Source organism: Podarcis muralis, chromosome 11, assembly GCF_964188315.1.
Source record: "Podarcis muralis chromosome 11, rPodMur119.hap1.1, whole genome shotgun sequence".
Classification (NCBI taxonomy): Eukaryota; Metazoa; Chordata; class Lepidosauria; order Squamata; family Lacertidae; genus Podarcis; species Podarcis muralis.
This window is the reverse complement of record NC_135665.1, coordinates 24,762,940-24,780,902: the sequence shown is the minus strand read 5'-3', so window position 1 is coordinate 24,780,902 and position 17,963 is coordinate 24,762,940. Positions and strand designations below refer to the sequence as shown.

The 17,963-nt window shown below is 38.9% G+C and overlaps 1 protein-coding gene across 1 annotated transcript in view; it reads right to left on the bottom strand.

Moving 5' to 3' along the window:
- Nucleotides 1-17,963, bottom strand: part of TMEM232 (transmembrane protein 232) — a 153,345-nt gene that overhangs the window by 118,819 nt on the left and 16,563 nt on the right. The window contains exons 3-5 of the mRNA XM_028748943.2: nt 14,191-14,302; nt 11,217-11,322; nt 2,705-2,862 (exon numbers count right to left, since the gene is read on the bottom strand). Of these exons, the coding sequence (XP_028604776.2) occupies nt 2,705-2,862; nt 11,217-11,322; nt 14,191-14,302 (376 nt within the window). The remainder of the gene's footprint in view (nt 1-2,704; nt 2,863-11,216; nt 11,323-14,190; nt 14,303-17,963) is intronic.

The following is a 17,963-nucleotide window of genomic DNA, read 5'->3' as shown; positions in this document are numbered from 1 at the left end:
TCCCTCTGAAGGAACAAGGGAGGCGATAAACACCAATTGTCCCATTGTCCCACAACTCTCTGGAGCAGATTTTCAGAAGGCACCAGAAGCCGCAAAGGAAAGGAAGAAGTGAAAATTGCCTGCTTGCTCTCTTGCACCAATGTGAATTGAAGTCTGGATCCAACTCAGTGTGCCTCAAGCTTTATAGCGAAAGGGGCTTGTGGGGGCGTCCTTTCTCTTTGAACCCGAAAACCTAATAACAACCCAAGTTAATTATAGGAGCTGTAGTATACCTTACAGAGGAATAAGAAGGCTGGAGAACAGATACAGCTGAAGGAATCATCCCAGATATTCATATGAAATGTGTTTTAATATTGTCCATGATGCACTCATTAACTGAAAACCAATTTTCAACAAATCTTTTGCTTGGCAAATCAGTTTTGTTTTGTTTTTCTCTTATTTAATATACCAGCCAAACCAGAAGAACTGGTGGAAAAAATCCAATAATGCCTGAGAAAGTTAATATTCTCTATACAGCCATCATTAAAGAAAATCAAGTGGTAAACAAGACAACAGAAGTCCTGGGGACTATATTAGAACTTGAGATGTCAAAATAATTGGGCTCACCAGACTAGGTGGAATACTTAACATCTTTGCTTTGCTTGGAAACAGGCCTGAGTGCAGTGAAAATATTTAATACAATATATTCTCTTAATACACAGAAAGGTTTTTTTTAAATCCGGGGGGCGGGGGGAGAACCTATGCAAAAATTACTAGAGCAGGTTTGCTCCAGTAATGCTTCTTTGTCCATGGTGAGGGAAAAGTTGCCTCCAGAAGACTACAGAAGAATTTTAATAAAGGTTAATAAAGCTTTTTTAAGGAAGGAAGGAAGGAAGGAAGGAAGGAAGGAAGGAAGGAAGGAAATCGGAAGATACAAGGTTTTTCTTTTTCTTTCAGGAAATTGATTTGCCACAAGTGATTAATTTAACTATATATGAATGGATATGCTAGTAATTTGTTTTGTGGGCTAGTAACTTCTGTCAACTTTTGTGCAAGGTTAATGGAGGAGGACAACTCCCTATCATTTCATCCCGCACCCATTAAAGATTGTGCTTGTTCACACCCCTTCACATACAGCTAATTTTTTTCTTTTGCGCAATGCTAACTTTTATAATAGCTACAACACATATTTCCTGAGGCTCAGATTCAATTCCCCAGTAGAGAAAGACCTGATGGAGCACCGCCACTCACCCAAAATCTGCTCAGTCACATCACTGCTGCCTGCTGGAAGGTAGAGAGGAATAGGCAATGCATCAGCAAGGTCACTGCGGTGCAAACACACCAGCGGGTGCACTGGATTGGCTCATTGGGTGCGTTTGCACTGCAACAACTTTGCTCACATGTGTGTGCACACGTCAATTTAGGGAACTAAGGAAGAGGGCCCTAGTGATAGACAGCTTGTGTTGTGTAAAAAAAAGGTGCTCAGTGGTTAGCAAGAGATCATAAAGTTTTAGCAGAGAAATCACTGTGATCAAGACAAAAATGTGTTGTTTGAAAGGGATCTATGAATCATAGGAAAGAGGTACAAGATTGAAGTCCAATTTGGTACCATCATTTATCTTGCAGGTCTTACTTAGCTTTCAGAAGCAAATGGTTCTCATTTGGACACTTTCATTTACATGGCTTCAATTTCGTCCTCTCTCTTGAATGCATAAATCTCTTGCTGCTACTTTAAGATTATGTGACCTAACATAATACATCTTAGTTAATGATAATCCATATGGGAAGAATAAAAAGGTCACATCATTTAAGCAGTGAGAAGAACATTATGCAAGATGATCATGGAAATTATTAGAAAATCCAAGCTATCCATATGTATTGAGAACAAAAAAAAAAAAAAAAACCTCCCGATGATTTTTGTATGTATTTTAGAGCATCTCATTAAAGTGTCACTTGAAAGCTGAACTGTGGAATACTCAAAACCAGTGAATTCAGAGAGATAAAAATTCAAGATAAAATGAGTTATAATGAGGATAGCATAAAAGAAGACTGCACTGCTTTCACTTGAGCATGTTGATGCAAATTACTTTCTCCAATAAAAGGTGGACCATATAAACTGCAGCTCCCATAACTCGCTTCCATGGCAAAGATTATGAGTTGGGATCTAGAAGAAACAGCTGTCTGTCATTAGTACAGTCACGGCATGCATTCCAGCAAACTGAACATCTGCTTTTATTTGCGGTAATGTAAATTGTCAACAATGCCATAGATCTGAAAGCGCCCCTATGGATCTTATAAATGAAGTATTTAAATGTTACTACCTTTATGACTATTCCCTCCCTCCATCAACTTTATGCTATACATCACCAAAAGCAGTATACACCATTAAGCTAAACCAAAAATCAATACAAACATTTAATCCCCCTTCCAAAAAAACAATAACATATTTTTAAAGGCCAAAAGGACGACAAAATCTTTAATGGCTGTCTCAAGATGGATGCAGTTGTAGCCTAGAAGACCTCCAATGGGACAGCATTCCACTTCTACAACCTTGAGCGGTCACAGACCGTCAGAAGAGAGCAAAGAATCTCATGGCATAAGATCACAGTATAGAAAGATTGGTACACAAGGCCTAGAGTGGCACTTAAGTAGCCATGAAATGAAACAACATATATATCAGGGTATCAGGACACGGACAGCTACTCTTAAGAAAAATACAACATACCTTGGACAACTTGATTTCACATGAGAATAGATGCGGCTTCTCCACTGTATCATAACAGAGTCTATACAAAACAGATTCCGCGAGGAAAAATAAAACTGGGATATGGTCTGGAACAAGAGGCGCATGGTCCAAGGAAATTAAAAGTATTTCAACAGCTTCTGAAGTGAAAAGAAAATGACAGATAAATTCAATAAACAGCTTCCTCTGCAGAGCCTTAATATTTCATACGGTACTCTCATCGCACCTGCAACACAACGCTTGCCAAGTTATGAACAAATAAAACAAGTGTTACATCAAATTTTCCCCAGATTGTTTGCCTTCTCTGATTATCACTTTGATGAAAAAGTAATTAAGGCTCGTCTCTTTCATAATTTTGTTCAACAGTTGCTGAAATGTTTATGCTAGACTATGAATTAAATCCTATTGCATAATAAAGCCATCTAAATTAATAAAATTAAACAAGCTACCAAGAATGTGCAATGTACACGGATGATGGAGGTAATCTGTAACATTTGTTCTCCTGCCAGTTTTTTGCTTAGTGCAACTGATGGTTTTGCTTTTCATACTGCAAGTTGAAGAAGGATGTACAAGGCAGGTTTGGGGTCTCTTTGTATTCTGCGCTTCTACAATTGCAAATCTACAATCCCTGTGCATCCTCAGTCTCCAACTACCAAGAAACATATAAACCAAATGAAGCTGAATCTAGACAAAGATGCATTAAATATCTAAGGTTTGGGGTGAGGTGGAAGCTTAGAGGTTCTCTCTTGCCAGGTCAATCTCCCATGCTTATTCAGTTTAAAGCTAAAGGTAAAGGGACCCCTGACCATTAGGTCCAGTCGTGGCCGACTCTGGAGTTGCGGCACTCATCTCGCTTTATTGGCCGAGGGAGCCAGCTTCCGGGTCATGTACAGCTTCCAGGTCATGTGGCCAGCAAGACTAAGCCGCTTCTGGCGAACCAGAGCAGCGCACGGAAATGCCATTTACCTTCCCGCCGGAGCGGTACCTATTTATCTACTTGCACTTTGACGTGCTTTTGAACTGCTAGGTTGGCAGGATCAGGGACTGAGCAACAGGAGCTCACCCCGTCGCGGGGATTCGAACCGCCGACCTTCTGATCCAGGACCCGCGTGGCTAATGGTAAATGGGACTACTGTAAAGATATACCGTATTGGCCCAAATATAAGCCACACTTTTTCCCCAAATTCTGACCGTGAAAAGTTAAAGGGCGGCTTAAATGTGCGACCTTACAAAAATTGGCTTCTACGATATAGCTCCCAGTCTCCCCCAAAGCTGGGTAGGAAAGAACATGGGGGAGGGGGAAGACCGCTGGCAACACAGCAAGGCTCCTTCCCCCTCCCACCCAGAATGCAGCCAGGATCGCGGTGCCAGGAGTCCTCTCTAGTATCCATAGGATTTTCTTCTACATTTGCCACTTACGGGTGTGAGCGCCTGCAGAATTTTAAGGGAGTGGCTTATATTCGGGTACTGTCTTTTTCTCTCTTTTTTCCCCCTTGAATTTTAAAAGTGTGGCTTATTTGTGGGTGCGGTTTATATTCAGGCCAATACGGTAATAACTTCCAGAGGGATAGCCGAAAATCAAGAAAACCAAAGAGTCTTTAAAGCAGGGCTTTCCAAACTGAGGTCTCCAGCTGTTTTTGGACTACAATTCCCATCATCCTTGCCCACTGGTCCTGCTAGCTAGGGATGATGGGAGTTGTAGTCCAAAAACAGCTGGAGACCCAAAGCCCTGCCTTAAAGACTATCAAAACCGTATGCCATAATAAATTTGTTAAGTTTTTCAGGGTGCCACAAGAAACTTTGTTTACTATAATGATGTAATTAGCTCCAAGTTTTCCTGTTAAGCTTAAATAAAGAGAATTGGTTATCTCATTTGAATGACTTATCTATTGAAAAAAAGGAAATAAAGTTAAAACTGTTGAAAAAGGTAAAGAAATTACAAGTGTAATTAAAGTCCTGATGCACAGGCCTCATCCTCAAAAATTCTAAACTAATTACCACAGAATTATTAACATAACTGCATAATTTCATTTTCATAGTAGGTGATAACCGTTTCATAGGTGGGTTGAATTTTAGTAATACTTAAAATAAAGAATGACAACATTATTAAAATTAATCTCAGTTAAATGGACTGAATATAACTATTAAAAGGCAGGAAAAATACTTTTATTTTTCTTAATTAAGAGGTGACACATTTCTGCAAGAAATGTGCATATAGAAGACAGGTATATACAGTAATCAGATAGTAATATTAAGCAGGAAGTTAATGTTGCATCACCAATTGTAAAAACTTGAGGAAATAACAATAGGGATTAAGCTTCAAGTAATAGTCTCCAAGTGGCTGCATGTACATACAGATGCATGCAGACAAAATGGAAATATAAGTCGGGGGAGCGAATAGTTTACCATCAATCAGTGCTCCTAGTGTTGGACAAAAAATATTTTCTACAGAATTAAGTTTAATCTTAGTTGTGCCATCATGGATCAATGCAACCCTACATGACTGCTCAGAAATAAGTCCCACGGAGTTCAGTGGGACTTAACAGTTAAGTTAAGCTTGCAAACTATTTTGATAACTGAATTGATGGTTAAAAAAAAACAAAAAAACCTGAATCGATAATTTTTTTTTAAAAAAAAACCCTTTTATTCAAAAATTCTCAACAATATATTTTGCTTTTTTAAAAAAACTTTCAGCTGACTGTAAAATATATGCACAGCATTCTCCAATATAGCACTGAAATCTGAAGCTGAAGACAGAAGATTTAGCCCACTGACATGGAAGGTAGATAACTTTTTAAATGTTTAAACTTTTATTAACATTCCATAAGGTTCATACTAAATAATTTATGATTGATCAGGAAACATGTACAAAGAATGGGGGAAATGTCAGCAAACAATAAAGGAGAAAATTACTTCTCTAAGCAAGCAGCACAAACATGCATATTTGAAGAGACTTTATATGAAATTCAGAAAAAAAGAGAGAGCGTTAGATAATTTTTAAAAATTAGAATTGTATTATTTATCTATAATACTCATAGCTCATCATAGTGTACTATAATGTACTGTATTATGAAGTGGTCATTACAACATAAGCTTATAATACACCAACAATAAATAAAAAATTCTCAGACTTAATTTTTAGTAATATTGGAATATTTTTGTTGATTTGGGGATAATTTGATTGACAAAGCATGAATTCATATTTTTGGATAAAATGATGTTATATTGTCCCAGTATTTCTCTGTGTATTTTAATTAATAATAATTATTATTATTTATTTATTTATACATACTCCACCCATCTGGCTGTGTTTCCCCAACCACTATGGGTGGCTCCCAATAGAATATTAAAAATGTGATAAAACATCAAACATTAAAAACTTCCCTAAACAGGGCTGTTATCTATAAAGGGTTTGTTTATCAATGCCATATATTTAATATACCAAGAAGTCAAAATATGGCTTCATGATCAATAAGAGCAACATTATGGTGTTCAGAACTAGACTTGCCCCTGAGAATTACATTTATCCAGCAAACTAAAATGATGTGGAAAACTAATTCAGGTCAACCAGACTTCGATATAAAAAGCTGGGAGTATGGATTTGTTTGCATGGATGCAAATGAGTCATTTACAGGTATGGGCATCTGCCTGGAATTAAAGCGTTTCTACAGCACGTTTTAATCAACCATTAGGGACCACTTCTGGCCCAAAATCAAGAACAAAAAACAACAACATCAAGGCTAAAAGAGCTAACTGACCACAAACTGCTTGTTTTGGACAAATTCTCATAGCTGAACTCACAGAACAATACAGATGAGACTGATGGGACTAAAATTCAAATAAACCCTTTGAACTTATTATTCCATCTGTTACAGTCATTGTGCACAGCAGAGAGACAACCTTCTTTTTTATAACCTTATGGTTAACAACGACAATGAATACAAATTAGCAGGCAATCAGTGCAATGAGATTTGAAAGGCCAGCTATCTGAGATTTACCCAGATGTCATGCCCAAAGTACTAAGGGTTGCGTGAGGAAAGGGATCAAAGAACTCATCCAAACAGAATCTGCATTTTGCTATACAAGAATGTTGGGATATGATAGTGATATTGTGTACCTGGCTTGTGTGTACTATTTGCGGCTGAATTTTCCTAATACCTGTCCAACGTCTACATTTTACAATAACAGGGAGCAGAAAAGGACAACCTAAATTATATGGGCTCTGGATAAATTTACCTATGGAGATTTTACTTTCTTGGGCTCCATGATCACTGCAGATGGTGACAGCAGTCATGAAATTAAAAGACGCCTGCTTCTTGGGAGAAAAGCAATGACAAACCTAAATAGCATCTTAAAAAGTAGAGACATCACCTTGCTGACAAAGGTCCGTATAGTTAAAGCTATGGTTTTCCCAGTAGTGATGTATGGAAGTGAGATCTGGACCATAAAGAAGGCTGATTGCCGAAGAATTGATGCTTTTGAATTATGGTGCTGGAGGAGACTCTTGAGAGTCCCATGGACTGCAGGAAGATCAAACCTCTCCATTCTGAAGGAAATCAGCCCTGAGTGCTCACTGGAAGGACAGACCGTGAAGCTGAGGCTCCAATACTCTGGCCACCTCATGAGAAGAGAAGACTCTCTGGAAAAGACACTGATGTTGGGAAAGATGGAGGGCACAAGGAGAAGGGGACGAGAGAGGACGAGATGGTTGGACAGTGTTCTTGAAGCTACCAGCATGAGTTTGACCAAACTGCAGGAGGCAGTGGAAGACAGGAGTGCCTGGCGTGCTCTGGTCCATGGGGTCCAGACAGGATTCGGACAGGACTAAACGACTAAACAACAACAACCAAAGGGTGACACGCTAGAGAAGCATACAATTATGTACATTGTGGAGAAAAGGAACAAGGTATTTTCTTTCTCTCATAATACTAGAACCCAACGTAACCGAGTGAAGCAGAATGGTGGGAAATCCAGACTAAAGGAAGTACTGCTTCATATATCTAAATTTGTGGAATTTGCTTCCACCAGTTGTCTGGCGGCCATCAACTTAAGCTCTCTTCCGATGTTATACTACTGTATTATATCCACATGCAAAAGGGAAATATGGGGGGGGGGGTAAGCAGACTAGCTCCAACTCCCATCACTCTCCCCATCACCATTGGTGGGTATGAGGGATAACTTCTTGAAACAAGTAGCTTCTTATGTACTCATGTAAATACCCATGAGATTTAGAGCCCTGGAAAATCAGGGAGGCAACAAAGGAGGGAGGGGGCCTCTTGGTTGAAAACTCACATGGCCAATTATAATGGCTGAAGGGAGCTAAAGTAGCATCCATATATATAAAATGGGGGCATATATTAAATGACTTTTCTTCATCCTTCGGATCAGTCATGTTAATCTGCAGATCATTGATCTTTGTCTGTCATATTTATTTCGTGTATGACCCTTTCCATAATCATTCCACTTGCCATTCACTCAAGTCAAAAGATAAAAAGGAATAATAATATTTGAATATGGGACAAACCTTGTTATGCTGAGCTCGTATTTTGCACAATTTGTATACGGTGTCTGTTTGATAATGTGTGGTTTGCTATGCCTAATAAAGGATATTTGATGAATTGAATAATAATAAATGCAGTGCTATTTTTCTAGAAAAAGAGGTGCCAGAACTCACCTCCCTTGTTCTCTTAGAATGGCAATGGTGCCCACCTGAGAGGTGCCGTAACTGAATTCCAGCTGGAAAAAAGCCCTGATAATATGCAAGGTCCATTTATCCTTTTATCCTCATCAAATTTTATAAAGCGAGGTATTTCATTCTTTGGGTTTTTTGAGGGGGGTGATTTGCAGGAGGGACACTTTAAACCTTGTTCCATTATTCCTAAATCTTTGAAACTAACAATATCATGCTTTTTCATAGAAATAATTGGGGAAACCTAAAACATGCCGTTATTGAAGGCAAATTACTTCACAAGTTTAAATGTCATTTTAAATTACACCCAATTAATGTCTAAATTTAGAAAGAGCTTATAAAGCAGTGCTACTTGAAAAAAAATCATGAGAATGCTGAATATACATGGTTTTGTAATTGCACAAAATTAAGTATCGAAATGCAAGGCATTAGGTGAAGTGCTAATTCTATTGCAGGCTTTTCATCTGTGAAGTGGTTTCTGGAATAATTTGAGCAGCCAAATTCTGTCTGTCTTGCTCAGTTGAAGCCTACAGGGCACAGCCGTGCAGTTGAAAACTGGAAACAACAGCCAACAGCAGAGGTCCAACAGAAATAGCAAGAGGAAAGACAAAAGGACTGTGAAAACTGTTAAACGGCATAGAAATTGAGAGGGGGGGTCAGGATTGTGCCCACCAGCCTTCACACACTGATCATTTTGTCTACACAAGGGTCTATATATACACACTGCAATGTGCAATGACTCTGAACATGCAACCCATATGCTGCAAAAATGGAGTGAACAGATTGTGCCTTCAACAGCTACATGCATTGTGCAAAAATTACAGTTAATGTGTGGCAGCTTGGGTGGGACCAGCAGGTATAGAATCAGAGTCTGAATGTACCTAAAGGTCACCCACTCCAACTGCCTACCAACGTAGGAAATCCACTACTACAACACCAGTAATGGTGTGACCATTGTCAAAGAGCTCATGCCATCCAGAGGGTCCTTCTAATTTTTAGACTAAATCTTTTTCTTTTTTCTGTTCTGTAATTTGAAGCATTGATTCAGGTTCTCCCCTCTGGAGCAAAACAGGAAACAAATTTGCTCCATCATGTATGTGACAGCTCTCCAAATATGTGAAGATGACATGGTATCACTTCTTAATCATCTCTTCTTCAGGCTAGACACGCCCAAGTCCCTCAACCTTTCTTCATAGAACTTTGATATTCATGCCCTCATAATCTTTGTTTTTCTTCTCCAGATACATACACACACATTTCTAGTTTAATCATCTGCACGGGGCTAAGGTGTCCATCAGATACATGATCTTCAGGCCTATGGACAACCCACAGGTAGGTAATTTGTTCCAATAATAATCTCTAGAACAAGAGTAGGCTCTAGATAACAAAGCAAGCTCTGAAAACTGCCTCCAGCTTTGTCCTCTTCATGAAGAGTAGACATGCTTTGGCAGAGTTTAGCACTCCTTTCACATTATATATTCTCCTGAGAGCCAGTGTGGTGTAGTGGTTAAGAGCGGTAGACTCGTAATCTGGGGAACCGGGAACGCGTCTCCGCTCCTCCACATGCAGCTGCTGGGTGACCTTGGGCCAGTCACACTTCTCTGAAGTCTCTCAGCCTCACTCACCTCACAGAGTGTTTGTTGTGGGGGAGGAAGGGAAAGGAGAATGTTAGCCGCTTTGAGACTCCTTCGGGTAGTGATAAAGCGGGATATAAAATCCAAACTCTTCTTCTTCTTCTTCTTCCTGGACCGGTCTTGGGCAAAGAAAAGTAGATTTGGGGCAAGTGGTAATAGGGCTTCTTGGCTGTCTCAGGCTGGTGACTTGTTAGGTCTTCAGCTGCTCAACAGGGGTCCCTCCTGCATTTATGAACACAATCTGCTCATTTGCATATAGACCTTCAGGTCCCAATGGGCCTGGAATCCCAGATATTCCAGCGCCATGTCTGGGTTGCTACTGTGCACCATGGAAATGACTCATCATCTGGCAAGTTGCTGTTTAATTACTGACTTGCCATCTATGCAACATGACTAAAGTTAATAAGGTGAAATGAACAAGGTTATAAAATATAAAGGAACTATTATTATTATTATTCTGCTCTTCAGAAGGTCCCAGGGCAGGGTACAGCAATATAAATTACAGCATTAAAAACAGTTTAGAACAAACTGTGAAATGAGCATTTCTCCCAGACATTTAGAATTGAAAGCTGAATTGCAAGTAGTACTATTTTGATGGCCATGATAAACACAGAAGTACTCCAATATCTCTGGTTTTAAAATCCCATCAAAAAATGTTCTCTGCATTCTTTTGATGATTCTGAGTACAATAACTTTCCGTTAGTTTGGTTCATTACTTTCCAGCATGCCTCTTCAGTTTCAGAGATGCTCTGCTTTTATCTAACCAGAGAGAAATCTGTGATTTTCCAATATTGAGGCTTCAGCTTTCAGGATGTTAATCACAGCTGTCAAATGGAAATAACCATGCAGTTATCAGCTTTTTCTTGTAAATGTCCAGGCTGGGTCTAAAATTTTGCAACAGCACTGCACTAATGGTCTTATAGGACAGGGATATTCAACTTTAGTTATACTCATCCAATGTTATTGCATGCCTGTATCCATAAGAATAATTTCAAAAGCCAAGTCAGTTGACACAGAATGGCATCAAAGTAGAAACAAAAATAGTATTTTATATATATTGTGTAATTAGTCTCTTTGTGAGAATAGCTTTATTTTCTTTCCAGTGTCTATAAATTTTGCAGTGCTTGCTTAGAGAAAGGGGCAGCAAAAAAAGAATCTGAATGAAACCTACCTTCGTGAATTTCTCCTTTACACTGTAATAACAGAATTGCCTCAGCCCATGCCACAGGAAGATTTACATACTTCCCAATACCTAATGTGTTAAGACCTGATCGCCTCTGTGTGGAACATAAAAGATAATAAGACAAAACTAGAGATTTAAAAATCCTTTCAAAAGTCAATATACTTAGAATGACGTTTCTACATATTTAAAGAAAGTGCTATTGCTGATGCAAAACGCAATAGCTGGAGCTAACAAGGTAGCAATGTTTAATCCCTCAGGTTAACACTTAAATAAGAAGATGAATGCTTAGCTCTAATTATACTGTTATTACCACCTGAAGTACCTTGCAACAAAAGCAATTAATTACTAGCTCCGCATCATAGTAATAAATTGAACCAAGTTGTGAAGGGAACTCTTGTGCTAGCATCTCAGTAGGATGGAATCCAATTAGTCAATCCCAACAAAATGTGTCTCATGTCCTACAGCAGGCTTCCTCAACCTCGGCCATCCAAATGTTTTTGGCCTACAATTCCCATGATCCTTAGCTAGCAGGGCCAGTGGTCAGGAATGATGGGAATTGTAGTCTCAAAACATCTGAAGGGCCGAGGTTGAGGAAGCCTGTTCTACAGGCAACTCTTGCATGACTGCAGTTTGAAAACTAATTTGGTTGGACTCACAGATGCTCTTCTTTGGTCACACGCACAGCATGTCACCAATCAGACAAAGCGTGTTCTCCTTCATGGAGAGCACGTGCTGCGGTGGGGGCCGACAGGACACTCCAAAGTTGTGGGGCGGGCTAATTGATCATTGGCCACTGTTGTGATTGGGCTTCCCTTGCTGTTGGGAAGATGTTAATGTTGCCATTTGATGACTGATAGCCAGAAATGTTAAAACTCCCTGCACAAGGCGTAGAGCTTCCTCTTTTCGCCCCGTGCATCGGATTGCCCATCCCCCCTCCCTATATTTAGGGTGGTTCGCTTTGACCTTGCTATGCCTGTCATGGGGTCGTCTGCTCTTGGGGCAGGGGCCCGGTAGGAATTTTGTCCATCTGGCTGATTGGTTGGGGCCATTTGGTTTTTGCCTACTGCGTAGCAAATCGTCACAACTTGTAAGGTTGCGGTTAGGCATTGGTTTATGGTTTGGTTGGTTGAGGGGCATGGATTGGCTGTGCCTGCCCCTCTAACGCTGCTGCAAGGGATTCCGTTAAAGGAATACAGGGGCTCACTATTGCTTTTGTCCGAACCCTGTCAAGGGGCTAGGGCCACACAAGAGCCTCTGGTTGCATTTGGGGAAGGCTTGAGGGCAGGTTCCCTGCTCCGTCGCTACCCCAAAATGTATTCCCCTTTTCTGACTTTCGCAGGCTTGCGAAATGTCAGTCTGTCCCCCACTGAGGGGCAGATAGTCACAACCAATGCCTAAGCAACCACTCACATTTTTTGTATTTTAATAAAGTGGCCAAAATTATGCCAAAAACCTTAAACAAAAATTCTGTGTGTTGTGTGAGTTATTTGGGGTGGCCTGGGGACATCGACATGCAAACCCCCCCCCCCTTCGGACTCTGTACTATTCATTTGTATTTCTATTTATTTAAACAAATTAGCATATGCCAAATGATCAATGGAAAATTCCCTTGTAAACTTACATCATTTCCGTCAGGTCATTCTGTGCACCCCTCCCCCAATTTACCAGAAGAGGCAGCTAGATTAAAAACAGCAAAGGTTGCATGGGGGGAAAAGGATGTTCTTTCCAATCCTAAACTTCTTTTTAGAAAACTGTAAGTACGTAGGTCTGATCCTCCTACCACTGCCACAAAAACTGCCCAGAAATCAAATACTTTAATCATTTTCATTTAATAATTTTTTAATGGTTTTATATGTCTTGTACAAACCATTTGATGAATATCAGCCCTAAAGAGTTTCTGTTACAAGAATCCTCTGATGAAGTTGTTTGCTTTCATTACGAAGGAACTCTGAGCTTAGGTCCTTTTTTCTCAGTATGAGCAATGGGACATGCTTAATCCATTGGTTGATTTTTGTATTCTAGTATCTGATTTCACCCAGTAGAATCTCTCATCTCCATCCAACTTATCATTGGAACAAAATATTTGGAAAAAATATTTCAGGTAAGTGGAAGTGGGGTTTACAATCAAGCAGTAATGGGAGTTTATTATATAAATGTGAGAAAATCGTCGTATATTTCCACATATTTCTCCTCCTCTGATAAATGATGAGAAAGGGCCATTTGTGATTTCTGCATTATGACAACTTTATTTATTGTTTCATTTTCTTACATTTATATTCCACCTTTCATGGAACCCAAGACGTCATCAAGTTACCATTCCAGGTACCAACCAGACCCAGAGCTGCTTAGCTTCACAAGGTATTACCTTCAGATAATACAACGTGGCACAGAAGGGTCATTTCAGTCACATCTCTCACATTATGCAGTTCTGTACCCAAGGGCAGCCTAAATGAGCTTGAGCCAAGCTCCCTCTACAAAATATTGCAAAACCTTCTTCACTCAACCTTTCAGTGAGACTCTGGAATTTTGTTGAAGGCATGTTATCTAAACATAAGCATACATAAGCAACTGTACTAAACATAAATATTGCCCTTTGCATTTTTATGTGTTCATTATTGACTTTTTATCAATACAGATATTGGATGTTATCAATAATCTCAACAATCTCTATCCAAAATCTGCCAACCCTCACTAGGAGCCTGTGGTATCAATATAACTGTGCGAAGGTTGAATTTGTTGACTTATATCAGCAAATGTGTTATTTCTGCAAAATGAACAGGGGGGGAAACACGATGAAAATGGTAACTTAAAGGTCACTTTCAAAAAGTAAATAATGAACATTTTGCATCAGAAATATTTAAATTAATTATTAACTATTAAACACCACTGTAGAAATTTAAGATCAAGAGATGGCCTTTATAAATGTCTCTTTAGAGATCCAGTAATCCTTACGTATACAGACCTTGCATCTTGCAAGCATTTTTTTAGCCAGCTCTATGAATTTTTCTTTACTTTCTGTTTGTAGTGCGTAATTGAAATCCTCAACGAATTGTTCTGTAAGTTCATATGGGTTTCTGATAAAGAATACAGTGAAGAATTTCAGTTTAATTGACACATCATCAGTAAATGAAATCAAAATTTTGTGTATGAAAGATAACTATAGACAGCTAATTTAATTTTTAAAGTCCTATTTGACTCAATGTACAGTGTAGATCATTGTTTCTAATTTACAATACTTTATCTGTTGGATAATGCTATTAAGACTGTTTCTTTTCTTTTTTTTTTTATAAATTTTTTATTGCGTTTCTTTCCATAATTTTATAGGTTACAAACAAATAACATAATTGCAAGAAACAAATTTTCCCTTTTTTTAACAACAAAAACAAACAAAAACAACTTGGACTTCCCCACCCCTTCCGATTCTGCGTTGTTTACATTAACAATGTCAGCATTTTGTTACCTTATTTCATGCCTTATTGTAACTTTCCAATGTTATGTACCCAAATTCGATATATTGTATCTCATATTCGATGCCTTTAAAATAAACATAACATGTTCAATTCAAATTGTCTCCTTTTCTCTTTTATCACTTATTTTACAATTTACTTAATCATAATTGCAGAAGCATAACTTTTCCTAATCATGCACTATCTTAAGATTCATACAGCTTGTAGTATTTTTGCATATAGTCTTTAAATTTTTTCCAGTCCTCCTCAATTGTTTCTTTATCCAAATCTCGGATTCTGCCGGTCAGTTCAGCTAATTCCATGTAGTCCATCAACTGCGTCTGCCATTCTTCCAGCGTGGGTAAATCTTGTGTCTTCCAGTTCTTTGCAATGAGAATTCTTGCTGCTGTAGTAGCATACATAAACAACGTTCTGTCTTTCTTTAACACTTTCTGGTCCACCATGCCCAGCAGGAAGGCCTCTGGTTTCTTAGGGAAGGTATACCTAAATACCTTTTTCAGTTCATTATAAATCATTTCCCAGAAAGCCTTCACTTTTGGGCAGGTCCACCAGAGATGATAAAATGTACCTTCTGCCTCCTTACATTTCCAACATTTATTGTCAGACAGGTGATGTATCTTAGCTAACTTGACTGGGGTCATGTACCACCGGTATATCATTTTCATAATGTTTTCCTTCAAGGCACTGCATGCCGTGAATTTCATTCCGGTGTTCCATAACCTCTCCCAGTCTTCAAACATAATATTATGCCCAACATCCTGTGCCCATTTTATCATAGCAGATTTAACCAACTCGTCCTGTGTGTTCCACATAAGCAGCAAGTTATACATTCTAGACAAAATCTTGGTCTTTGGTTCTAGCGATTCTGTCTCTAGTTTCGATTTCTCCTCCTGGAAACCAACTTTTTTATCCATTTTAAAAACCTCTTGCATTTGAGCATAATGTAACCAATCTCGCACCTTGTTTTTTAGTTTTTCCTGGCTCTGCAACTTCCAACTGTCTCCAATTTTTTCAATTAATTCCCAATATTTCGGCCAATAAGCCTCCATATTGGGTCTTTTTCCAGCCTTGGCCTCCACCGGTGACACCCACCTCGGTGTTTTACTCTCTAATAAGTCTTTGTATTTCGTCCAGACTGCAAAAATTGCTTTTCTGACAATATGGCTTTTAAACAATTTGTGAACTTTAACCTTGTCATACCATAGGTATGCGTGCCAACCAAAAGCATTATCAAAACCTTCCAGATCTAGGACATCAGTGTTTTCTAGCAAAAACCAATCTTTCAGCCAGCAGAAGGCTGCAGCTTCGTAATACAATCTCATGTCCGGCAGGGCAAACCCCCCTCTTTCTTTTGAATCTGTTAATATTTTATACTTTATTCGGGGCTTTTTGCCCTGCCAGACAAACCTAGATATATCCTTCTGCCATTTTCCAAAACATTCCACTCTGTCCACGATCTGTAGGGTTTGAAACAAAAATAACATTTTCGGCAACACATTCATTTTTATTGCTGCAATCCTTCCCAACAAGGAAAGTTTCAATCTTGACCAAATTTCTAAATCCTTTTTAACTTCCGACCAACATTTTTCATAGTTGTCCTTAAATAAATTCAAATTTTTGGAAGACAAATAGATCCCTAGGTATTTCACTTTTTTTACCACATTCTGTTACCACAAGTTCTGTTTCTCTCTGAAACCCCTCTGTTTCTGTAAGTGTCAAATTCTTGGTCAAAACCTTGGTTTTTTGCTTGTTCAACTTAAATCCCGCCACCCGACCAAACTCAGATATAAGTTCAAGAGCTCTTTTTGTACTGGATTCTGGCTCCTGCAGTGTCAAAACTAGATCATCTGCAAAGGCTTTCAATTTGTATTGTTTCACTCCGACCTCTATCCCTTGTACCAACCGGTCCTTCCTTATCATATTCAATAGCACCTCCAGGACTGAGATGAATAAAAGAGGGGATAGAGGGCACCCTTGTCGTGTCCCTTTTTCAATTTTAAACTCCTCCGTCACCACATTGTTCACTATTAATTTAGCCTTTTGCTCTGAATAAATTGCTCGTAACCCATTTTCAAACCCCCGCCCCACTCCCATCCCTTCCAAGTTTTTCTTCATGAACCTCCAAGATATGTTGTCAAATGCTTTCTCCGCATCAATAAAAATTAACACCGCCCTTGTGTTCATGTTGGTTTGTAAAAGTTCCAAGATATCAATGATGTTTCTGGTATTCTCATATAAATGTCTACCAGGGAGAAAGCCTGCTTGGTCTTTGTGAATTACTTCATTTAAGACTTTTTTAAGTCTGCTTGCCAAAATGTCTGCAAATATTTTGTAATCCACATTCAGGAGTGAGATGGGGCGATAGTTCTTGAGCTGAGTCTTTTCAGATTCTGTCTTAGGTATCAATGTGATGAAGGCTTCTTTCCACGTTTCTGGTGCCCTCTTCCCATCCAAAATCTGGTTGCATACCTCCAACAAAGGTTGTATCAAATAATCCTTCAAAGTCTTGTAGTATTTGGAGGTAAGCCCATCCGGGCCTGGAGATTTGCCTAGTTGCATGTTCTGAATGGCACCTTCAATTTCCTGAGTAGTTATTATAGAGTTCAAGATTGATCTTTTATCTTGAGTTATTCTTGATAATCCATTTATCTTTAAAAATTGGTCTATCTCAGATTCTTTCTGAGGCCCCTGTGTGTAGAGTTCTTTGAAATATCTGTGGAAGCACTTCCTAATTTCTTCTGGTTTCTGTACCATCCTTCCTTCAATCTCTAGATTTGTTATCGTATTTAGCTTTTGTCTTTTTTTCAGCTGCCAGGCTAGCAGCTTTCCGCATTTGTTTGCTGATTCAAAAGATCTTTGCTTCATCTGTTTTATTTTCCATTCAATCTCCTGGTTAGTCAATTTTGAATATTCTGCTTGATGGAATTTAATTTCTCTCAGCAGTTCCTTTGACTTTGGTTTGGTTCTCAATTTTTCCTCTCCCTGGCGTATTTTCTCCAATATTTTATCTTTCTTTCCATTCCAGAGCTTCTTCTTAATTGTATTCTGTTGTATCAGAAACCCTCTCATAACAGCTTTGCTTGCGTCCCAGATTGTTCTTTTTTCTACTGTAGTGTTCAGATTTATCTCAAAGTAATCCTTTAGTGTTTTTTGGGCCTTCTTCACGATCTCTTGATCTCTTAATAGTGTGTCATTCATTCTCCATCTGAAGGAACCGGGTTGAGTTAGTCTGAGTTCTATTTTCAGGGCGTTGTGGTCGGAGCATGTT